At 35.7% G+C, this 18,306-nt stretch overlaps 1 protein-coding gene across 1 annotated transcript in view; it reads left to right on the top strand.

The window, feature by feature from the left end:
• PRR16 (proline rich 16) overlaps positions 1-18,306 on the top strand; it is a 172,977-nt gene that overhangs the window by 97,209 nt on the left and 57,462 nt on the right. The window contains 1 exon segment of the mRNA XM_075019703.1: positions 13,432-14,327. Coding sequence (XP_074875804.1) covers positions 13,432-14,190 — 759 coding nt within the window. The 3' untranslated portion in view covers positions 14,191-14,327.

Here is an 18,306-nt window from a genome sequence, read left to right as displayed (position 1 = left end):
TAAGCATTTTTAGGACTCAGCAAATACAGTATGTATCTCACTGCAAACATTAGCTGTAGACTCTGCTCCTTCACCTTTGCTCCCCATGCATCCTTAATTTATGGTGTTAAATTTTTTTTACTAGAAGGCAGACAGAAAGCTTTTTTCAAGCTCTGAAATAAGTGATTTTGATTAACTTCAGGTTTAACTGTGAAGTAAGCAAGCTTCTGTGTAAATGTTTAACATTAGATTACACTATTTAAACTTTTTTAAACAGCTGTCTTGGCAATGTTTGTATTATGCTAATGTGATTAGTGTAATTATTGCTACATGATTTAATTATATTATTTATTTAAAAAAACCCTTAGCTACAGTTTGCTCTTATTCACTGTTTAAAATATATATAAATTGTACTAATGACTTGAAGGGATCAGATTTATATATCTGCTTAAAGGGATAAAAGTTTTGACTAGATTATATTGTTACCTGTTTTCTTCAGATAATTAGCATATTGAATAAAAAATGTGGTTCAGGCCAAAGCCATAGAGAGCTGAGACTCAATAAACTTTTATAGCATTTTGACATGTGTAATGTGTATAGAACCAAGGATGAGGTAAAATTCCTTATTTTTATATTTCCCCTGTGCACATGTAGCATTTTATTTAAAGGAATCTGACAAAAATGTTATCCATGAATATTAAGGTAGAATATTCTATGACTTTTAATTAAATTCCTTAAATACGTTGTGATGCAGTGTGAGCAGAAATCATTTAACTTGGAGCAACTAATAATTAAAAAGCAAGCAAGTATTCATTTTAAACCTACATCGTTCATAGCAGTTACTGTCTCTAGCAGTGGGGTTTGGCTGGTTCATTACTATTATTTATTAGTGGTGTAACCTCACCATGGGCTATCTCCTGTTATGTATTCTGCCCAGTACATCCAGATGGAAAAAGTCAAACTAAGTCCCAAGAAGCCTTCAGTAAGGTCAATATTACAACATTTTTTTTGTTCTCTCATTCTTGGAACAATGTCTACAGCACACTTACTTCCAGATGTCTCCAGCAGCTCGCCGGGAGAGCAAGGAGGGGGAAGGCAGCTTACCTATTTTAAGACCTCTCAGCTGAAAGAGTTATACAACTTTTTTATAGTAATCATCTTTATCAATAACATTACTTTTACCCAGACAGATACTTCAACCTATTGCATAAACAGAAGCTCTTTCTTTCAGTGAAACCATGTGAACAGAAAGAGTATTGCAGGGATATCTAAAGAAAAAAAAACCTACTGCTTTAGTATTTTTTTCACTGTAAAAAGCAGATGATGCTGTCACATCATCTAAAATTTGCTTTGAACTTTGGATTTGTTCAAACATTTAATTAGAATGAAACTTAATGGATTGTGCAATTTTGGGTCATGTTTTGAAGCCAAAAGGACTGGTTTGAAATGCGTCTACTAAGTTAAATCCGCCAGTTCTGTTCAGCTCTGTTGAAACTGTATTTTAATAAGTGTCCAACAGGCTTGGAATTAGTACTTCCAGATTAATGTAAATTCATTGCACATTTCATTTGGCCTTAAATGTGGCTTTGGAGCTGTAACAGAAATGGTGCTGAAATATTAAAATATGGAGGCCATCTATACTCAGAGTACTATTTCACTAATAAAATCCTTTCAATCAAAAAATCCCCAGCCCAACATGTGGTCTCCCAAAAGATATGTTGGCTGTTCTTGGGGAATGTCTTTTTGTTTTTAGAACAAAAGGATGGTAAACATTTATTTCTGGAGTCTCTTTTAGACTGTCAAAGGAAAAGGAAGGATGCTGATTAATACTCAGCCTAGTGAGGTGTTTTATTTAAAAATCAGAGAAGTATACCTAGTGCTTAAGACTGGAGTTAACACAAAAGAATTGCAGTAGATTCGTTTACAAACTTCTCAGAAAATTCTTTTGGGTGTGCTAAATATTTTAAATTCTTTTTCAGAGCTATAATGTTATGAGAATTTTTTGTTTTTTCCCAATAGCTGTTTTTAATGTATCTGAAGAGTGTACCTAGGAAAATATTTATGTGATTAGTGGAACATTTTTTCTAATCCTACAGGGGAACTTTCAGTCTCCATGGTGAACATTAGCAGTTTGGGGATGCATATACTTAAGGAACTTTTACATGCTCTTCACATTAATAGTTAAGAACCTAGACAAATATTTAGCATTCATTTATATTAATATGATGTACAATTAGGAAAATCACTGTATTTGTAGTCCTCATGAACCAATGTCTATAGGAAAGGTTATATGTAGGGACTACAATCTCCAGCATTTTATGGTATTGCATTTTCAGATGTTTTACAACACCTCTATTTAGAAAACACTAGAAATAATGAGAATACACAGACTAACCATTCCTTAGGTTTTGTCAACATGAAGCCATTTTCAATTTTGTTGCCTGTTTTGAGAGAAAAGCAGTAGTAAGCCAGAGCTTCTAGAATATTGATTTTTACAGATACATTTGATTCAGAACACACACCAGAGTCTCACAGCTCTGGTATTCTCTGGCCTCTTTATATTAAAAAAGAGACATCCACTGTCAGAGAGTATTACTGAAACATGTACACAAGGGTTCCATGTTAATTCTCTTAAGTTTTTTACAGGGAAGCCTTTTTACTTGTATTTACATGTCCATTTAAGCATTGAATGCTGAATAGCAGTTTGTCTTTTAAGTTTCCCAATTTGTGGCAATGAATTAAAAAAATTATGTAGGCAGAAATAGTTGATCAAGTGAATATTTACCATGTCCAGCTTCATCATTTTCAGTGTTTTTTCTTTTCTCATCTAATAGCATAAAAATAGAGGTCTGCAGCCTTTGTGTTTCCAAAAATATTATTTATAATTCCACAAATTTAGGGGAAAATGTACAAAAATGAAATAATAAAGTAGTTGTACCCTCTCCTTATTATAGCCTTACATTAACTCTTTTCAGAGATAAGAAAAAAAGTAGATTTCAGTGTCCCCAAAAAGAAAGTTAGAATTGTTGTGTTACTTTCTTGAGCTTAAATAGTAACACAGGCTATATCTACACTGTCAAACCTAAACTTGAAAAGTAAAACAAAAAAAAAAAAGGTATAACTGCCATCAATATGACAAGGGAAAATTGCTGATTTCCCATTAAGTTGCAGTTTTCTTTGTGAGTCATATGAAATTAAACTTTCTATGTATTTTATTATGTAGTCCTCATTTGTTTCTCCAGTACTTAAAAGCCCTTTTTTCTAGTTGTGAGTCTTTTGTCAATGTTCAGAACAAGGTGTGCTAGATTCATTTGCTGCTCTTGGAATCTGTTCTTGAACAGCTCTTAGTTAACACTGCTGCCCATAGAGATACACATCCTATGTGCTATTTCAAATATGGGAATTGATTTGCTGTGCTTAACACAGTTTTGGTGGCTGCATCAAGAGAGTGGAGTAAAGGAAAGGCATGGCTGATAACTCAGAGTGAGACTTCTTTTTTAGTGATGAGTCTGAGTTGAAGTTTTTCTTTCAGCCTGGGTAATGAGCTATGTGTGAAATCATTGCACTCCCTTACAAGGGTTAAGACAAGTGTCATCTCTCGGTGTCTCTAGATGTGACATAAAACGAGATTTAATCCCCTTTACTTTTGTGAATTAATTACTTTCCTATATTGCCAAATACAAGATGATGTGAGTATTTCACTGGAAGTGTGAAATTCTGTTACCATTCGTAAGGAATGCTGACTTATTTCAGTTAATATTTTAGAACAGCTATTTTTTTTGTTACAAATATTCTTTGAACTTGCTTTTCTAGAAGGTTTTTGGTTGGTTGGTTGTTTTTTTTTCCACTTTATTTTCTCACAGTTTCTCTTTATTTATCATAATTTTATCAGGGTTCTTTTGTGCATGACAGGAACTATAATTGTACTATTCTTTATGCTATGAATACCTGCCACATACCTGCCTTTGTCTCTCTCTCCGACCTTCCAAGCAGCTTCCCTAGCAAACTTCATCCAGAAGGTTACACAGAGGAATTACCATGGCTATGTTAAGTTCTTAAAGCAGAACACAGAGAGCAGCTTACTGCCTTTTCTATTTCTTTTTTTATTCCTTCATGGAAAAAAAGCCTTTTTCTTTTAAGATTTTGAATATGGGCTTTCCAGTTTGCTATCCCTGAAATACTAAGTCAGGATGATGATATTGAGCTTTCATGGCCTTGTTAGATTCCCAAGTGTGCAGCATATTCCTAAATTTCCATTTATACGTTTCTGTCCAGCCTAACTTGGTGTTCAGTCTACTGCCAAATGTCAGGTTACAATTTAGTAAAGTCTGTCATTGAAAACAGTGTATTTCTGAATTCATTTATGTACAGATGGTAAGGTTGAATCAATGACTGTATAATGTACTCCAAAGGGTAATACTAGTTCGCTGAAGTTATTAGTGTATTCTTTAGCAAAAACTTTCTGGTGGCAACAGCAACTGCATGTGTGTTTTTTTCTGTTAATTATCAAGCTGGGATGTGTGTAAGTTTGCTTAGGATGGTGTTGATCTTTTAGATACCTTAACACTGACAGGTCTCACGCTAACCTTGCCCTTTGCTGATGCTGCAGGGTGGGTGACTGAGCTGTCTCCGATGCTACTGTAAGAGTCGTTTCCTGAAAGCTGAACTTTGAATCTGCCTGGAAGTGTGAATTAACTCAAATATTGGATTCATCCCTAGTGCTGTGCTAGAATATTTTAGCATAAAGAGACATGATTATTTATTAATACAGCTTCAAATACAAAGATGCTGCTGGATACACTGTAAAACTTTTATTATAATTTATTAGTGGTGGCAGAAGGACTTCTGGGTGTAGCCAGCTATTTGAGTCTTTGTTTCCTTGTGTAAGGTTATTACTCTGTTCTGCAGACATTTATCATGTATTTGATTTAAAGCAAACAAACAAACAAACTCCAAACCAAAATCAAATTCCAAGACTGAGAGGGCTTGCATAGCTGTAGTTTTACAAAACAGCTACAACTTAAGTATTATGCAAGTGCATGAAGCACTTTGTCTACAAAAGCTTCTGTGTTTTTTCTCAAGCAGAAAGAGGAGTAGATGGTATATCCATATAATGAAGTGGGAAACTGCAGGATATTGCGGATGCCAAAAGCTTATGTGGGTTCAAGCAGAAATAGGCATGTTCATGGTGGATAAATATGTCAAGATCTGCTTAATGCAAAATCTGTTGAGAAGTCCTTGAGTTAGAAATTGTTTGAAACAGGGATAGAATTCTACAGAAATATTTCTGTGTGACTTTTCTATTCTTGTGTTCTTGCCTGGGCACCTACTTTTTGTAATTTTTCACAATATTATATTAAATAGACCACTTGTCCCTCCTAGTACAGCTCTTCTTTTGGTTTCTATTTGCAATTTTTTGGCTTATGCAACTTTATAAACAAATTTCTAGTCTAAATTTGGTTCAATTTCTCCTTGACCTGGAAGCTGTATTCACTCGGGATGGGGGGGCAGGGGGAGAGTGGGCTGTGGGGCAGTGTAGAGAAGTTAGCTGTGGCAAATGCAAAAGATAGGACCATGGATGACTGAAGCTGGAATATAAGCACCTGAGAACAGGGTCTTATTCTGATGTTATGCGGCTTAAACTGTAGAGGGAAATACTGCTCTCTCACTGTTAATAGTGACCTCCCTTTCATTTGTTGTTAGCTCTGTGGTGTTTCAGGATTTACAGGCAAAGACTTGGTGGGGGAAAAGTTTAATTGTGTCCTTAGTTATATTAAATGTTCATTTTTGTCAATAAAGGACTAGTAACTCTACAGGAAATAATGAGCTAAGATGATGGGAAGGTAAATAGTTTGACAGCTTGTCTTAAAGATACCTGTAGTAATTATAGAAAGCAAACAATTTCTTGTAGGATTAGAGATGCAATCATAAGATATGAGAGCTACTGACATAGCATGTTTGCCAGTTCCTTACTTAAAGGTAAGAGTAGCCTCTTTGTGATAGAGCTGATTGCTGTTTAATTGTTAATTACATGTTTCTTCTTCTGGCTTGTCATGTAGTTAATTTTTGCACATAAAGTGCAAAATTTATCCATGTCAAACTTTGCAGCATTTGGGAATTGCTTCAAAAATAATGAAATTAAGACATTTTGATTGCACTTATTTGTAGTTAAAGAATACTACCCAATTTTGTTCTTTTCCCCAGTAATTTTTTTTAATTCAAAGTAAGAAAGCAAAAACTTGTGCTAGTCTCATGACCTGACTTGATTTTGGTTGATTTAAAGATCAGTATCTGTCTGTAACTATTAATTTTCTAGAAAACTTCCAAAAAATTGTTAAATCAAATCTCATAGCTGCACACTGCTGTGGTATAGTACTAGACAATAATATGCGGATTATAACTATTCCACCTCAGAAGTAATATCACAGCTAAATACCATTTCCATTTTGCTTATGCAGCTTTTTTGAGAGGTACTACCCTGTACAGAAGCAAATAATTTTAAAAAAGAAATCTTACTCATAAATCCATGTGAAATGTTGAAGAACATAAGAAACAGTGAAAATAGCTGGACATCTTAGGAAAAAATATAATTTTGAAGCTCTATAAACTTAAAAGTTTATGAATCTTTGAGAGTATATTACTTTTCTTTCTGAAAAGCAATTTGCTTCTTTATTCAAGAGTTGAAAAAAAGCACAATTGTCTGTGTTGGATTGAGTGCATGTAGTGGTTTATATGTTCATTGAACATCAGTGCCTTACTGTCCTGTTTCCTACTGCCTTTAAACAGGAGGAAAAACAAACCTGGTGAAACATTTATTGTAAGGAGGTAATAAAACTCTGAGTAGATTACATATGCATTTGTGGATGTGTATCACATAATCATGCAAAGAGAAGCACTGCAAACAGTGTTTGTGAATAATTGTAGGTACTCTTTTCAGAGAAGTTTAGGAATACAATTAAGAAGTAAAAGAAACTGTTACTTTCTGTGTCATGTTTTAGTCTTATTATTGCCAAATTAGATTCTTATAATAGATCCTGGAGTCCAGTAAGATATACAGATTTTTGAGTATTGGTCTAATCAAGTTAGGATACTCGCCCACAAAGGTGCCATAGCAGAGGAGGTAAAAACCAGACACAACTTTTAAGTACAACTCAAACAATGGAAATACTAGGCCAGCATAGGCTGCTTTTGATAATCACAAGATGTTTTCTTGGACGAGATTCTCAATTACCTTAAACAGGGACTGCAGCTTGACCTCAGTGAAAAACAACACTTTATGTTAGCTCTATATTTTTAAGCAATTTAATATAAGAGTTTGATAACATTGAAGACGGGGTTAATTGTAGGATACCTTTGTATTGCAAATTGTTTGCAACTTCAATGTCTTCCTTTGGTTTTCCAATTTTTTTTTCTTTTTTATTGGATGTGAGTAGTATTTATGTCCTTTTGACCTCCTGATTTTGATAGTACTGATTCATTCTCCATGCACTGGTGGTTGCAGCACAGAATTTCTGAAGCTAAATGCAATTGGTAAGGTTTTTTTTTGGTAGTACATAACTTAATCTTACCTATGTCTACAACAAGGAGTTTTACATTTTCTCTAACAGTATAATATGCAGTGCACTCCCAGAGACAACAGGGAGGAAAGTTGTCTCCAAATAGTTATCTCTAGTCTCAGTTTACTTATGGTTCTATCTTACAAATGTTACACAAATCATATTCATGGTTAATCTTAGTGAAGTAGGAATAAAAACTTATGTAATGTTAGTATAGATCTTATACATTGTATAAATTTAAATTATGTGTATAAACTTTGCCATGCAGTCTTTCTCCCAAATGCTCCTAGAACCTTAGCTGTTAACTCAAATGTTTCGTCAGCTCCTTGTGAGGTGTGGTCTTACATGGCTGCCATTTCTTTCCTAGCTTTCTTTACACTATTCTTTTGCTCTCAGGAGTCATGTCTGCAACATTCATCCACTGATTCATTTTGCTTTCTTCAACTTCTATGCTGTATTGCTCGAGTACATCCAGAGTGCAATCACTGTTTTATTTTGCATCCCTATCTTAAAATCTAGTGATCTGGCTTCATTGCCTACTCTTAGTAACTACTACCTGGCAAGTTGTCAGCAAGAAGCAATCCTTGGTTACTTCATGTTTGCTTTTTTTCTTCCCGATGGCTGTTTGTCAGCTCCTGCACAGGTACTTTTTTTCATCTATGTCCTCTCTGGAGTATGGAGTTTTCACTTCCACATGTCGTCTTTGATGAACTTCTAAGCATTTTTTTGTTTGTTTTCATTTTAGTTCATTGGTGGATACTATTCATTGCATTTATTTAGCACAAAATTAACATTAAAATTCTCTAAAAAAATTAAACACAAATTTCAGATTTAACCACAGACTTATCATTTTTCTTTTGGCATTGTTTTATTCTCATTCTTTAGTTTTCTGTGTCTAATCCAAACCTGAAAGCTCTTGAAGCAGAGAGAAATGTGTTATTTTACTTGTCTGTAAACCATCTCAAGCATCTGTGACATTCTCTAAAGATTTGGATTTTGCTGGTATGAGGAAAGTACCCTGATTACTTCCTACCTTCTTTTCAATTATATTTTTCCACACTCTTTTAATATTCAAGTTATTAGTTTAGATATCTTGAGAAAGCACTTTGAAAAATAGAGATTAAAAGAAAGTTTAAAAAATTTATTTAAAAGTATTAGAAGTTAGTGCATTGACAAGCAAGAACTCAACAGCAGTAGTATTCATTTGCTTTAGCAAAGATCTGTGATTTACCTACAGTCATACAGCACTGATATTTTCCTTGAAGCTGTAATTGTAGTTAGGTAGTCTACAAAGAGGCAGCTTAGAAAGTGAGTTAATCAGCCCCTCTGAGCTAAGTGATTTAGGAACACTGGTGCATTTGAACACTTGACTATTTCCTAATTGGAATGTTCATAATTAACATTTTTTTCCCTAATCTACCGAAAGGCTTGAGTGTGTACAAAAATTAGAAAGAACAAGAAAAAGCAAAATAATTGAGAATCATAACTCTAATTTTACTTCTGTTGATTTCTTTCTTTTTTTTTTTTTTTATTTAGTAAATTGCTGTTAGCTAGTGTTGGTTTTTAAACATACACCTGCTGGTTTGAGTTTAGGTAGGGATGGGATTTAATTCACATTGATTGCTCGTTCTGAATGGTGATTATAAATTCTTATGTACATGTTTTACAGATGCTGTTGTTGATCTTCTGTCTAGTTTGAGCAGTACTGGAAAGAAAGTCCTGAGTGTCTACATAAGAAAATTAAAAGGACAAGAAAATGCAAATTAATTTTCGATCAGTAAACTGGAGGTGAAGGATAAACATAATATCTACATTAAATTTGCTTTATCCAAACAGTTGATTTTTCTGCTCCTTGTGTGGTAAAAATACCCAGTTGTCAAAATAATACCCTCCCCCCTCCCCAAAAAATCCCAAAACATTCAAAAGCTCCACACATATTTCTGAGGATAAAGTGATGCTCTATGCAGAGATTTAACTTGCTGAATGATTTAGATTTCAGGATAAAACATTTTGGGTCTGTACATGTGTTACGAGACTTTCATTAATTTCTTGGAGTCAGCTAGGGAAATCCAACTCCGTCCCTGCTGGGCACCTAATACTGTTGTCCAGTAACAACCTAGAAAGGCCGTAGGAATGAGCTGATGTCCTGGTTCATTCAGGAGTGTCACACCAGATCCTACAGAGCTTGAAGCCTTAGGATATCGTTGGGAGAGAAGTGGGCATCTCTGCAGAGCTCAAATCCAGTTAATGGCTAAGGAGCCCCTCAGGCTATAAAAGGATGTCTCCCCCATGCTTGTGCATGTGAGTCACGTCCTGTTTTATTACAGAACTGAAAAATGGACAGATTCTGCACAACTAGAGCAGCTTTTTTTGTTTCTAAGTATTCTCTCTCTTACTTCCATAGAAAGTGCGTTGTGAAATGGAGGCTGGTTTTTTCAAGCCTTTTTTTTTTTTTTTTTTTTTTTTAAACTATATCAGTTTCACTATGCTAGTCACTGGTTCCCTGTTACTTTTTCATCTTACTTGAATTTTTCCTTCTGGGACAAAAAAAGGCAAAATAAAATAACAGTAAAAAGAATCACAACTTGTGCTGGGAATGAATCTGGACAGATAAACTGTGTTGTTATGTCAGAGCCATTTCATGCTGGGTTTATGTTTTACAAATGGGTAGGTGACAAAAAAATTCTGATGTGTACTATACATTTGCCCAGAGGGCAAGAGATAAACTCTGTAGTCATATAAATTCAAGGGCAGTTCATAATAGACTTTTCTGGTATTCCTGAGAAATCTTTCCCCTGTCAGAAGGACAGTCTGAATGGATGCAAATTTTCTCATCACCAGGGTCTGCCATTTTATGACACATGTGTGCTGCATAATTACAGCTATAGCTTCACAGCACCAGTGGAATATCACCTTTAATGTGTCTGTCTCTAAATAATAAACACCAGGTTTTGTTTCTCTAGAATTACGTTGCATGGAGTACTTTTATTTTGTACAATGTGGAACAGGGATGATCTTTGTTGCACACAAGACCTAAAGCAAAGAAACCATCATTTGTGACTGGTTCTGCAGGAAAAAAAATACATAAAATGATAAGAATTTTGTGTTTGTCTTAAAATAACATTAAAATACATTTTTTGTATTTTATTTTCTGTTTTTATTGGGAATTTGGTATCGGAAATTGTGAGTGAATTTTACTAAGGTAAGGAAGATTTAATGTATTATTTGGATAATCTCAATGAGATTTATCCATAGCTCATTGTGCAGTAACCACATCAGCGGTCCATGGCTGTCTTTTTCCTCACATGTGTAAGGTTGGTTTGTAAGGTCCTGTATGATTATAGGTATCCTATGAGGGGGCTATGATGGTAGGAAATAGAGGAAAAGAAAAATTAGGTTTTGTTGGAATAAGCCAATTGCAAAATAAACCAATATTTGTTCTTGGCATTTTAATATAGCTCTTATTAAGCAATGTGAAGCAACCAAATATTGTCACTTAGTATTATCTAATACAGTAATATAGGCTAGTGTACTGTCACAAGTACAAGCTATCCAGTGCTCCTGTGTTTAGCATCCTTACAAATAAGTCTTTCCTTTCCCTCTTGCCTGCAGCTGTTTAACAGCTCTTTTGTTTCTTTGCTTACCAAGGAGTTTCTTTAGTTTATGTCGCATCAATCCATTCTGTAGCTGTTATAGTTTATTAAAAGATTACATATTGAATTCCAGGAGAGGGTTCAGTATTATATTTAGCCATATGTAGGCAGACCATAATATTTACACATATCCCTACTACACTTGCAGAGGGGTGCTTGAATTTCAGGCTTAGTGCCCAGAACGTGAATGTCTTTTCCTTGTTCCTTCAGATTCACTATTTCATTTTGAGAAGTTCTCTCTGCCTTGGTTTACATATGTGAAGTAAGGTGGTGATGTGAGTTCCTTCTCCTGTAAACTGTATTTCTTGCTATGAATTTTTCATTGTCTTAGTACAGATGTGGTTTTTCTGCCTTTATTCTGAAATTTCCAAGAGTAGTCATATGCTGTACCCTGGAGGAGGTGTTTGGGATCTGACAGTTACCAGAGTTCAACTGTACCTTTCAACTTCTAGGCTAATACTTCAAATCCTGATTATTTGGGGGAATTAATGTCTGTCTTTTAAGGGCATAATTTTCCTTTATTCTTTATTGGAGAAAAATAAAAATGCTTAGATAAAAACTGAAATGCAACATGGTATTGGGCTTCGAATAGTGAATAAATGAGTAGCTGTTTTGGTCTTGGAGAGAAAAAGTTTTGTAAATCTTTTTCAAAGATGTTTGAAAGCTCTCTTTCTGAATCATGGTTGTCTGCATTTTGCTGTTTTTAGGAGAAGAAAGGCACTAAACTGAATTGTTGCATATGAATTTTTATGAATTTTATATTAGACAACTCTTAGCTAGAGTGTGAACAGTGGAAGCTAAAGTGCTCTTTCATTCTGTGGTGGTTTTGCTTTCATTATTTACTATTTACCACTCAGCACATAAGTGAGTTACTGGTTTGACTGAATAAAGAGTCGCTACCTTCAGTAATGACTTTCACTTTCTTTGCAGTTAACATATGGCTTATAATCCTCAAAAAATAAGCTTAGTTTGAAATCAATAGTATTAAGACCAAATTATTGAAAGCAGGAAGTAGACATGAAAGTCTCAAAGGGGTAAGAAGGATTGATTCAATGGCACAACTTTCATTTCAGTTATACTCAGGTGCCCCCTCGAGCTCTCCTTCCAGAACGTCACAGATCTCCTGTAAGGACCCCAAGCAATGGCATAAGCTTTTTATTCATGCACCAAAGTTAGCTAATAACATTTCAGCAACTGGTTACTTTATGTATATCCTGTGAGGATGTAAAGGATAAAGATCAGTTTTTAAATGTGTACTTATTTCCTGTGGTGTGTGTTGTAGTTGCCTGTAGATTAGAACTACAGTTGTTCAACTAGGTACTGAGTGAGATGCAGTTTTCAGGAAGGGCTTTTAATTGTCGCATGACCAATTTTTGCTACCTAATAAAGGCACCGTCAGTTGCATGCCTTATAGAAAACTGAGTAGAAAAAGGAATCTGGAGGACTACAAGAGATGTAACACTGTAGAAACTACAAACAGAAATATGGAAGGTACAAGAAATCTTGGAATAAAGTGTGTAAGTTAGTAAATGCTTGTAACTTTGGAAACCAAGCTACTTCCCCTCTTTTCTTACAGCAAATGCTATTTCAGGATTTCTTCAGAGGATCTCATATCTTAAGGAGAATATTCATAAAGGGAGATAATGCAGTCTAATACAAGAGGGCAGTTGCTTCTCAGTACCTTATTTATGTTAAAAAATTGTCAGGAAAAAGTGTACCAAACTTATGATTGTAGGTGTATAATGTCACCTATACAGAGGTGCGTATTTAAATCTAGACTGTGTGAAAGGTCAGAGCGAAAAGATACTCTGCAGAAGATTTGGATTCAGAAGCTGTCATGTAGAAGCTAAAGTTAAATAATTCAGTCTCCTCCTGCACTGGAAGGCAAAGCATAATATTGAAGGATTACATTTCACTTACAATGATATTGCCAAGTAAACCCTAGGGGGATGGAAATGGAATTTCATTCCAGAGTGTTTTAAGTTACATTTCTTTTGAATTCAAGTGATGAGCTAGCAAACTAGCAATCCTTATCCTTATCCTTATCCTTATCCTTATCCTTATCCTTATCCGTATTACTATTATTACTTTACTATGTTGGCAAGAAAAAAGAAATAATGATAAAAAAAATTGGATGCTTCAGTTCTAGGAAGGACAAAACTGATAGCGGAGAGTGCTTTTGTTTTTCTGTGCTGTCACTGGGGCAAGCTTTTCTCACTGTTTTCACTCTGGCTGTTGTGCAGGTGGTTGACCAGATTGACACACTGACGTCTGACCTGCAGCTGGAGGATGAGATGACAGACAGTTCCAAAACGGACACACTCAACAGCAGCTCCAGCAGCACAACAGCTTCCAGCTTGGAGAAGGTCAAGGTGCGGGGCAGCGCACCACTCATCAAGCCGCCCGCGCACCCCTCTGCTATCCTCACTGTGCTGCGGAAGCCGAATCCACCGCCGCCTCCACCGCGACTGACGCCTGTCAAGTGCGACGAGCCTCCGAGGCTGCCTCCTTCTGCCAACCCTGTCAAGACTAATGGTACCCTGCTGCGAAACGGGGCCTTGCCTGTTGGGCCCAACCGCATCCCAAATGGAGATACATGCTGTATACCGAACAGTAATTTGGAGAAAGCTGCGATGCAGCCTCTGATGCACAGATCTGAGAAAGAGCGGTGTCCTCAGCCGGGAGCAAGGGAACGGGTACGATTTAGTGAAAAAGTGCAGTACCACGGCTATTGCCCCGACTGTGATGTTCGGTATAACATTAAAAACAGGGAGGTGCACTTGCACAGTGAGCCTGCCCGTGTTGTGGGAAAGCTGCCGCACCAGTGCCCACCTCTGCCGCCTCCACCACCTCCGCTGCCTCCATTTCCTCTGGAAAATGGAGGGTTGGGGATAAGTCCCAGTAATAGCTTTCCTCCTCCAAGACCTGCGACTGTGCCTCCACAAACCGCACCAAAACCCCAGAAGACCATCTTGAGGAAATCAACCACTACAACGGTGTGATGTATGCCACTCAAAACAACTCTTTTGTTTTTTCCTATATATAAACATAAATAGGTAATGAGCACTTTCTACTTGAGCAATAAAAAGACCCAATGTAGTACTCCCCGTATCCAGTGAAGTGGCATAAAAATCACATGGTAAGTACCAAGAGGAATGCTTGTTGATGTTACTCGTACTCACCAAAAAATGTCATTATGGCAAAGAATGCTGAAAAAATATTCATGCTTTAGCTCATAGGTTATAAATGTCTATTACAGTTTCATATCTGTAGTATGGTTTAAAAGACAGTGAAAAGAAAGTTCAGTTTGAAAATACTGACTGGCAATTGGTGATACATTTCAGTATAGCTGACATAAGCAAATTATTGCTCCTGTGTTTTGGGGAAACTTACTGTTTCTAGCAAGTGCTTTTTAAAATGTCATTTGGCGAAGCAAAGTGTAGTACCAGATAACAGCTTTTGACTAAATTCTAGCAAATGCATTTTTCTCTGCCTTACTGCTTCAGCAAAGGCATTGTGTGTGGAGTGGTGCAATAGAAGGTGATTGTTGGACTTTCAGACAGCTTGATCTTTGGTGAGGAAGTAAAGAAATAATTGAAAGGTATGTTGACATGGCTTTGGAAAACTGAATTACCTTGCATTTTGTTTCTCACTGGCTCAATGTGCTACAGCCAAGATGAAGTACAGAGTTTTTAGGTGAGCAAGGATAGTCCCATTCAATTCCACCCTATCTTCACTGCTCCATCTGCAAAATGGTAGTAATATTTTATCTCACATGCGATGGTGGTAGATTAAAATAGCAAAGCACAGTCCTGCGTTTTTCACAAAGCTTTTGTCTGGTGCAAATCTCTTTTTGAAGGCAAAGAAAATTTTGCCTCAGGCCTTCAGGGACATCCACTTAATTCATGTAAAGAGCTTTGAAGTTGAAAAGCTCTGTGTAATTACGAAGCATTAACATGCAAAACAAGGTATTTTATTTGTTATCACATTTTGATGGTGAACCCAATTAATATTCTTACTAGTTGAAAAAAAGTCCTCAGTGTTTTTAATTATTTTATGAAAGAACATTCTTTTATTCTGATAAAGAGAGTTGTTGGGACTTAGAGTTAAAAAAAATCAGACCAGTGAAGAAAATCCGATAATAAATCTGTTATTTACAAAAGTTGTGCCAATTTAATCTCAAATGGCCCAAAGCAGATGCTATATAAAAGCAGTATGCTTTTTTCAGCTGAAATGTAAAACATAGGCTATGGCAAAACAGACAAAACTAGACAAAACACATTTTTTAATTTAAATTTCCATTTACATTCAGTAATACATATTAAACTGAAAACCAATCTTGAAGCAGTTTCCTTGTGTACACATTATAGTACATTGATAGTATTTAAACCAAAATAGTAAGAATAATCACAACAGAAATTCTAACAGATAACTACCCTTTGAAAACATTTGCAGTAAACAAAGACTGTATTTTTTGCAAATACACAGTTAGGGTCTAAACTTTATCTTGTATTCCTTGCATAAAAGTGGCAAAGCAAGGAAATTGTATTAAATTCTTAATCACGCTTTCCCTAAATGCTCCCCACGTGCTATTCATGATGTGCTTTACATTTTGTACTGTCTGACTATATTTAAGCTTATGAGACCTGTTGCCATGTGAAGTCCTAGCGCTTGCAGCAGGAGGCAGTAAATCATTCTGCATGTGTGTGATATCTTTGCTGTCCAAATGAAGTTTGTGTCAGGTGGATTCTGCTGACGCCCTGGGACTCCACAGCACCTCCCTTGCTCACACGTTGAAAATCCCATTTGAACACTGGAACAATGTGTGGACATATCTGCATTGTGTATCTACAGGTTTTTCTTTTAAAAAGAAAACTTTTGCTGTCTGTTTTACTCTATCAATGCTGTGGAGATCATGTACCAACTGTTATAAGCTAGTCTGAGTTTTATTTCCTTCTTAAAAGAGCTACTGTGTACAAGAAATTATACAATAATGCAAATCAAACATCGCATATTTTATATAACATATTTCTGTTTAATCTTAAATTAGAGAAAATAACACAATAATTTATGGGGGAGGGTCTGTTGCACATCTTACCTCACTTGGCTCAATTTTTCCACTATAAACTCATCTCTGATAGCAGAGCATAGTATTTCTCCTCTGGTTTCTGTCCCTGGACTTATCATGAGTCCCATGAACAAGTTTGTGCCTCCAAATTAAATGCTGTACTCTATGGATGTGCATTGATATACCTGTAAATTTCAGTTTTGTTGCAGTGTGAAGTTTACACATTTCATGTTCGGTCTTTGTATCCAACATCTTCCATCTAGCACTTTGTCTTCTCTTTCGAAAGTGTTTTCTTGTCTCTTTCCCCATGCCTCCTGAGTACTCTTTCACAAACTACTTCCCCTCTTTGTGTTTTTTCATGAGGAGAAAAGTGCTGGGCTATAAAAACAAAAGATGCAGCCTTTCAAATGCAATGCTGCTTTTGGCCTGAAATCAGTCTCCAAATCTGAAGGAAATACATTGTTTTTCTGCAAAGTTTGCTAACCCAGGCTTTCTTTAGTGCACCAAAGTGTTCCAAGGTCTTTGTTAAATCATGCTGTGAACACTGAATCAATTCTTCTGTTTTAATGAGAACGTCACTGGCCTGTGTCCTGTTGTAAGGTATTTTTACCAGTATAACAATTTCACATTATTAACATAACCGAATAAAATTCAGGTTAAACCAGGTAAATTTGCAAAGCATGGGAAGCAATTAACTTTAAGCTTTGCAGCACTGTCTGGAAACTTCTAATTAAAATGTCATAAGAAAGAATGCAATACTGTATTCAGCCAGCAGTGGTTTTTACATTTATATTAGGAGTGTAATGTCCGTGAAGCATTTTTGAACACCTGTAACATAGCATGTTTCACACCTTACTGAGGAAAACCCAATAAACTAACCAGAATCAGATAGGAATTCTCCGCCTTTGAAACGTAAATGTAATATCTTTGAGATTATATTTAGTGTTTTGCAAAGATGTTAATACCTGAAAAACTGAAAGGCCAGTAAGAGTACTCAGAGCTTTAATTCAACATTTGCCATCTTTTCAGACTTCTGCTCAGTTTTGATTCACCAAAGGTATTTTAAAGTCTGAATTGTCCAGATCTAGACTTCTCAAATGCAAATAGAAGGAGAAGGTGGTTTATATCAATTTAATGAAGGGGACGAGTTTAGGAAAATGGAAATAAGCAATGAAAATTGCTTAATTTATAATAACGGCATTGATTAATAAAAGCTAGTGTATGGATGCTTAGTAAGAAAGGAACACTAGGAGAATAAACTCCAATAACAATCCTTTTTAAGGACATAGGGTAAGAATCTTCAAAAACATAAAAGAAAATCTTTTTATCACCTAGTAAAAGTCACTGTTCTTCCTTCTCTCTTGTATTCTGGAATTGTTATACCTTTCATCACATGGTCCATTGTTCATAGAAACAAGAAAAGATTCCAAATCTTCATCCTCCTTTTTTATTATTAAATCAATATTTTATTTAAAATGTTATGTGAAGTAAGTGAAGTTGACTACAGCTCTTGTTAACTTCCTTCAGATAACTTTGAAGCAAACAGAGGGCAGTGTGAATTCTTTAATTACCAGGGGAAGTTGTGTATGCCCTCTGGACCTGCCCTCTTTGTTTCCGTGTTCTAATTATGGCTTTCCTTTCAGTGATACCACAAACAGTAATTTTACATGTGGAGATAAAATCATGCTATGGTTGCTATGTCACTAGTCTGATTTACCCTTAAAGTAGGCATGAGTATTGGGCACATATTTGTACAGAGGCAGTATTTCTCATTCACAGTTTGTATATATGCTGTGATCCATGCTTTTTCAGAGGGATGTGTGTGTGTAGAAGCAAAATACCTATCCACTGTTCAAACTAGTAATAATAGTGAAAGCATCAGGCTTAGAGCTGCGGTAAGCTCTTGTGAGATATGCACAAAGGCATGTGGTAGAAGAAATGTCTATGGTAAACCATGGTAAGCACAATGTTTAGAATACTTAATCTGAAAAATACTTGGCACCTGTTGAATAACCACATTGTATTTTGTAGGGCAAAGTGTAATATATAG

Source organism: Buteo buteo, chromosome Z (assembly GCF_964188355.1).
Source record: "Buteo buteo chromosome Z, bButBut1.hap1.1, whole genome shotgun sequence".
Classification (NCBI taxonomy): domain Eukaryota; kingdom Metazoa; phylum Chordata; class Aves; order Accipitriformes; family Accipitridae; genus Buteo; species Buteo buteo.
This window is presented reverse-complemented; position numbering and strand designations above follow the sequence as displayed.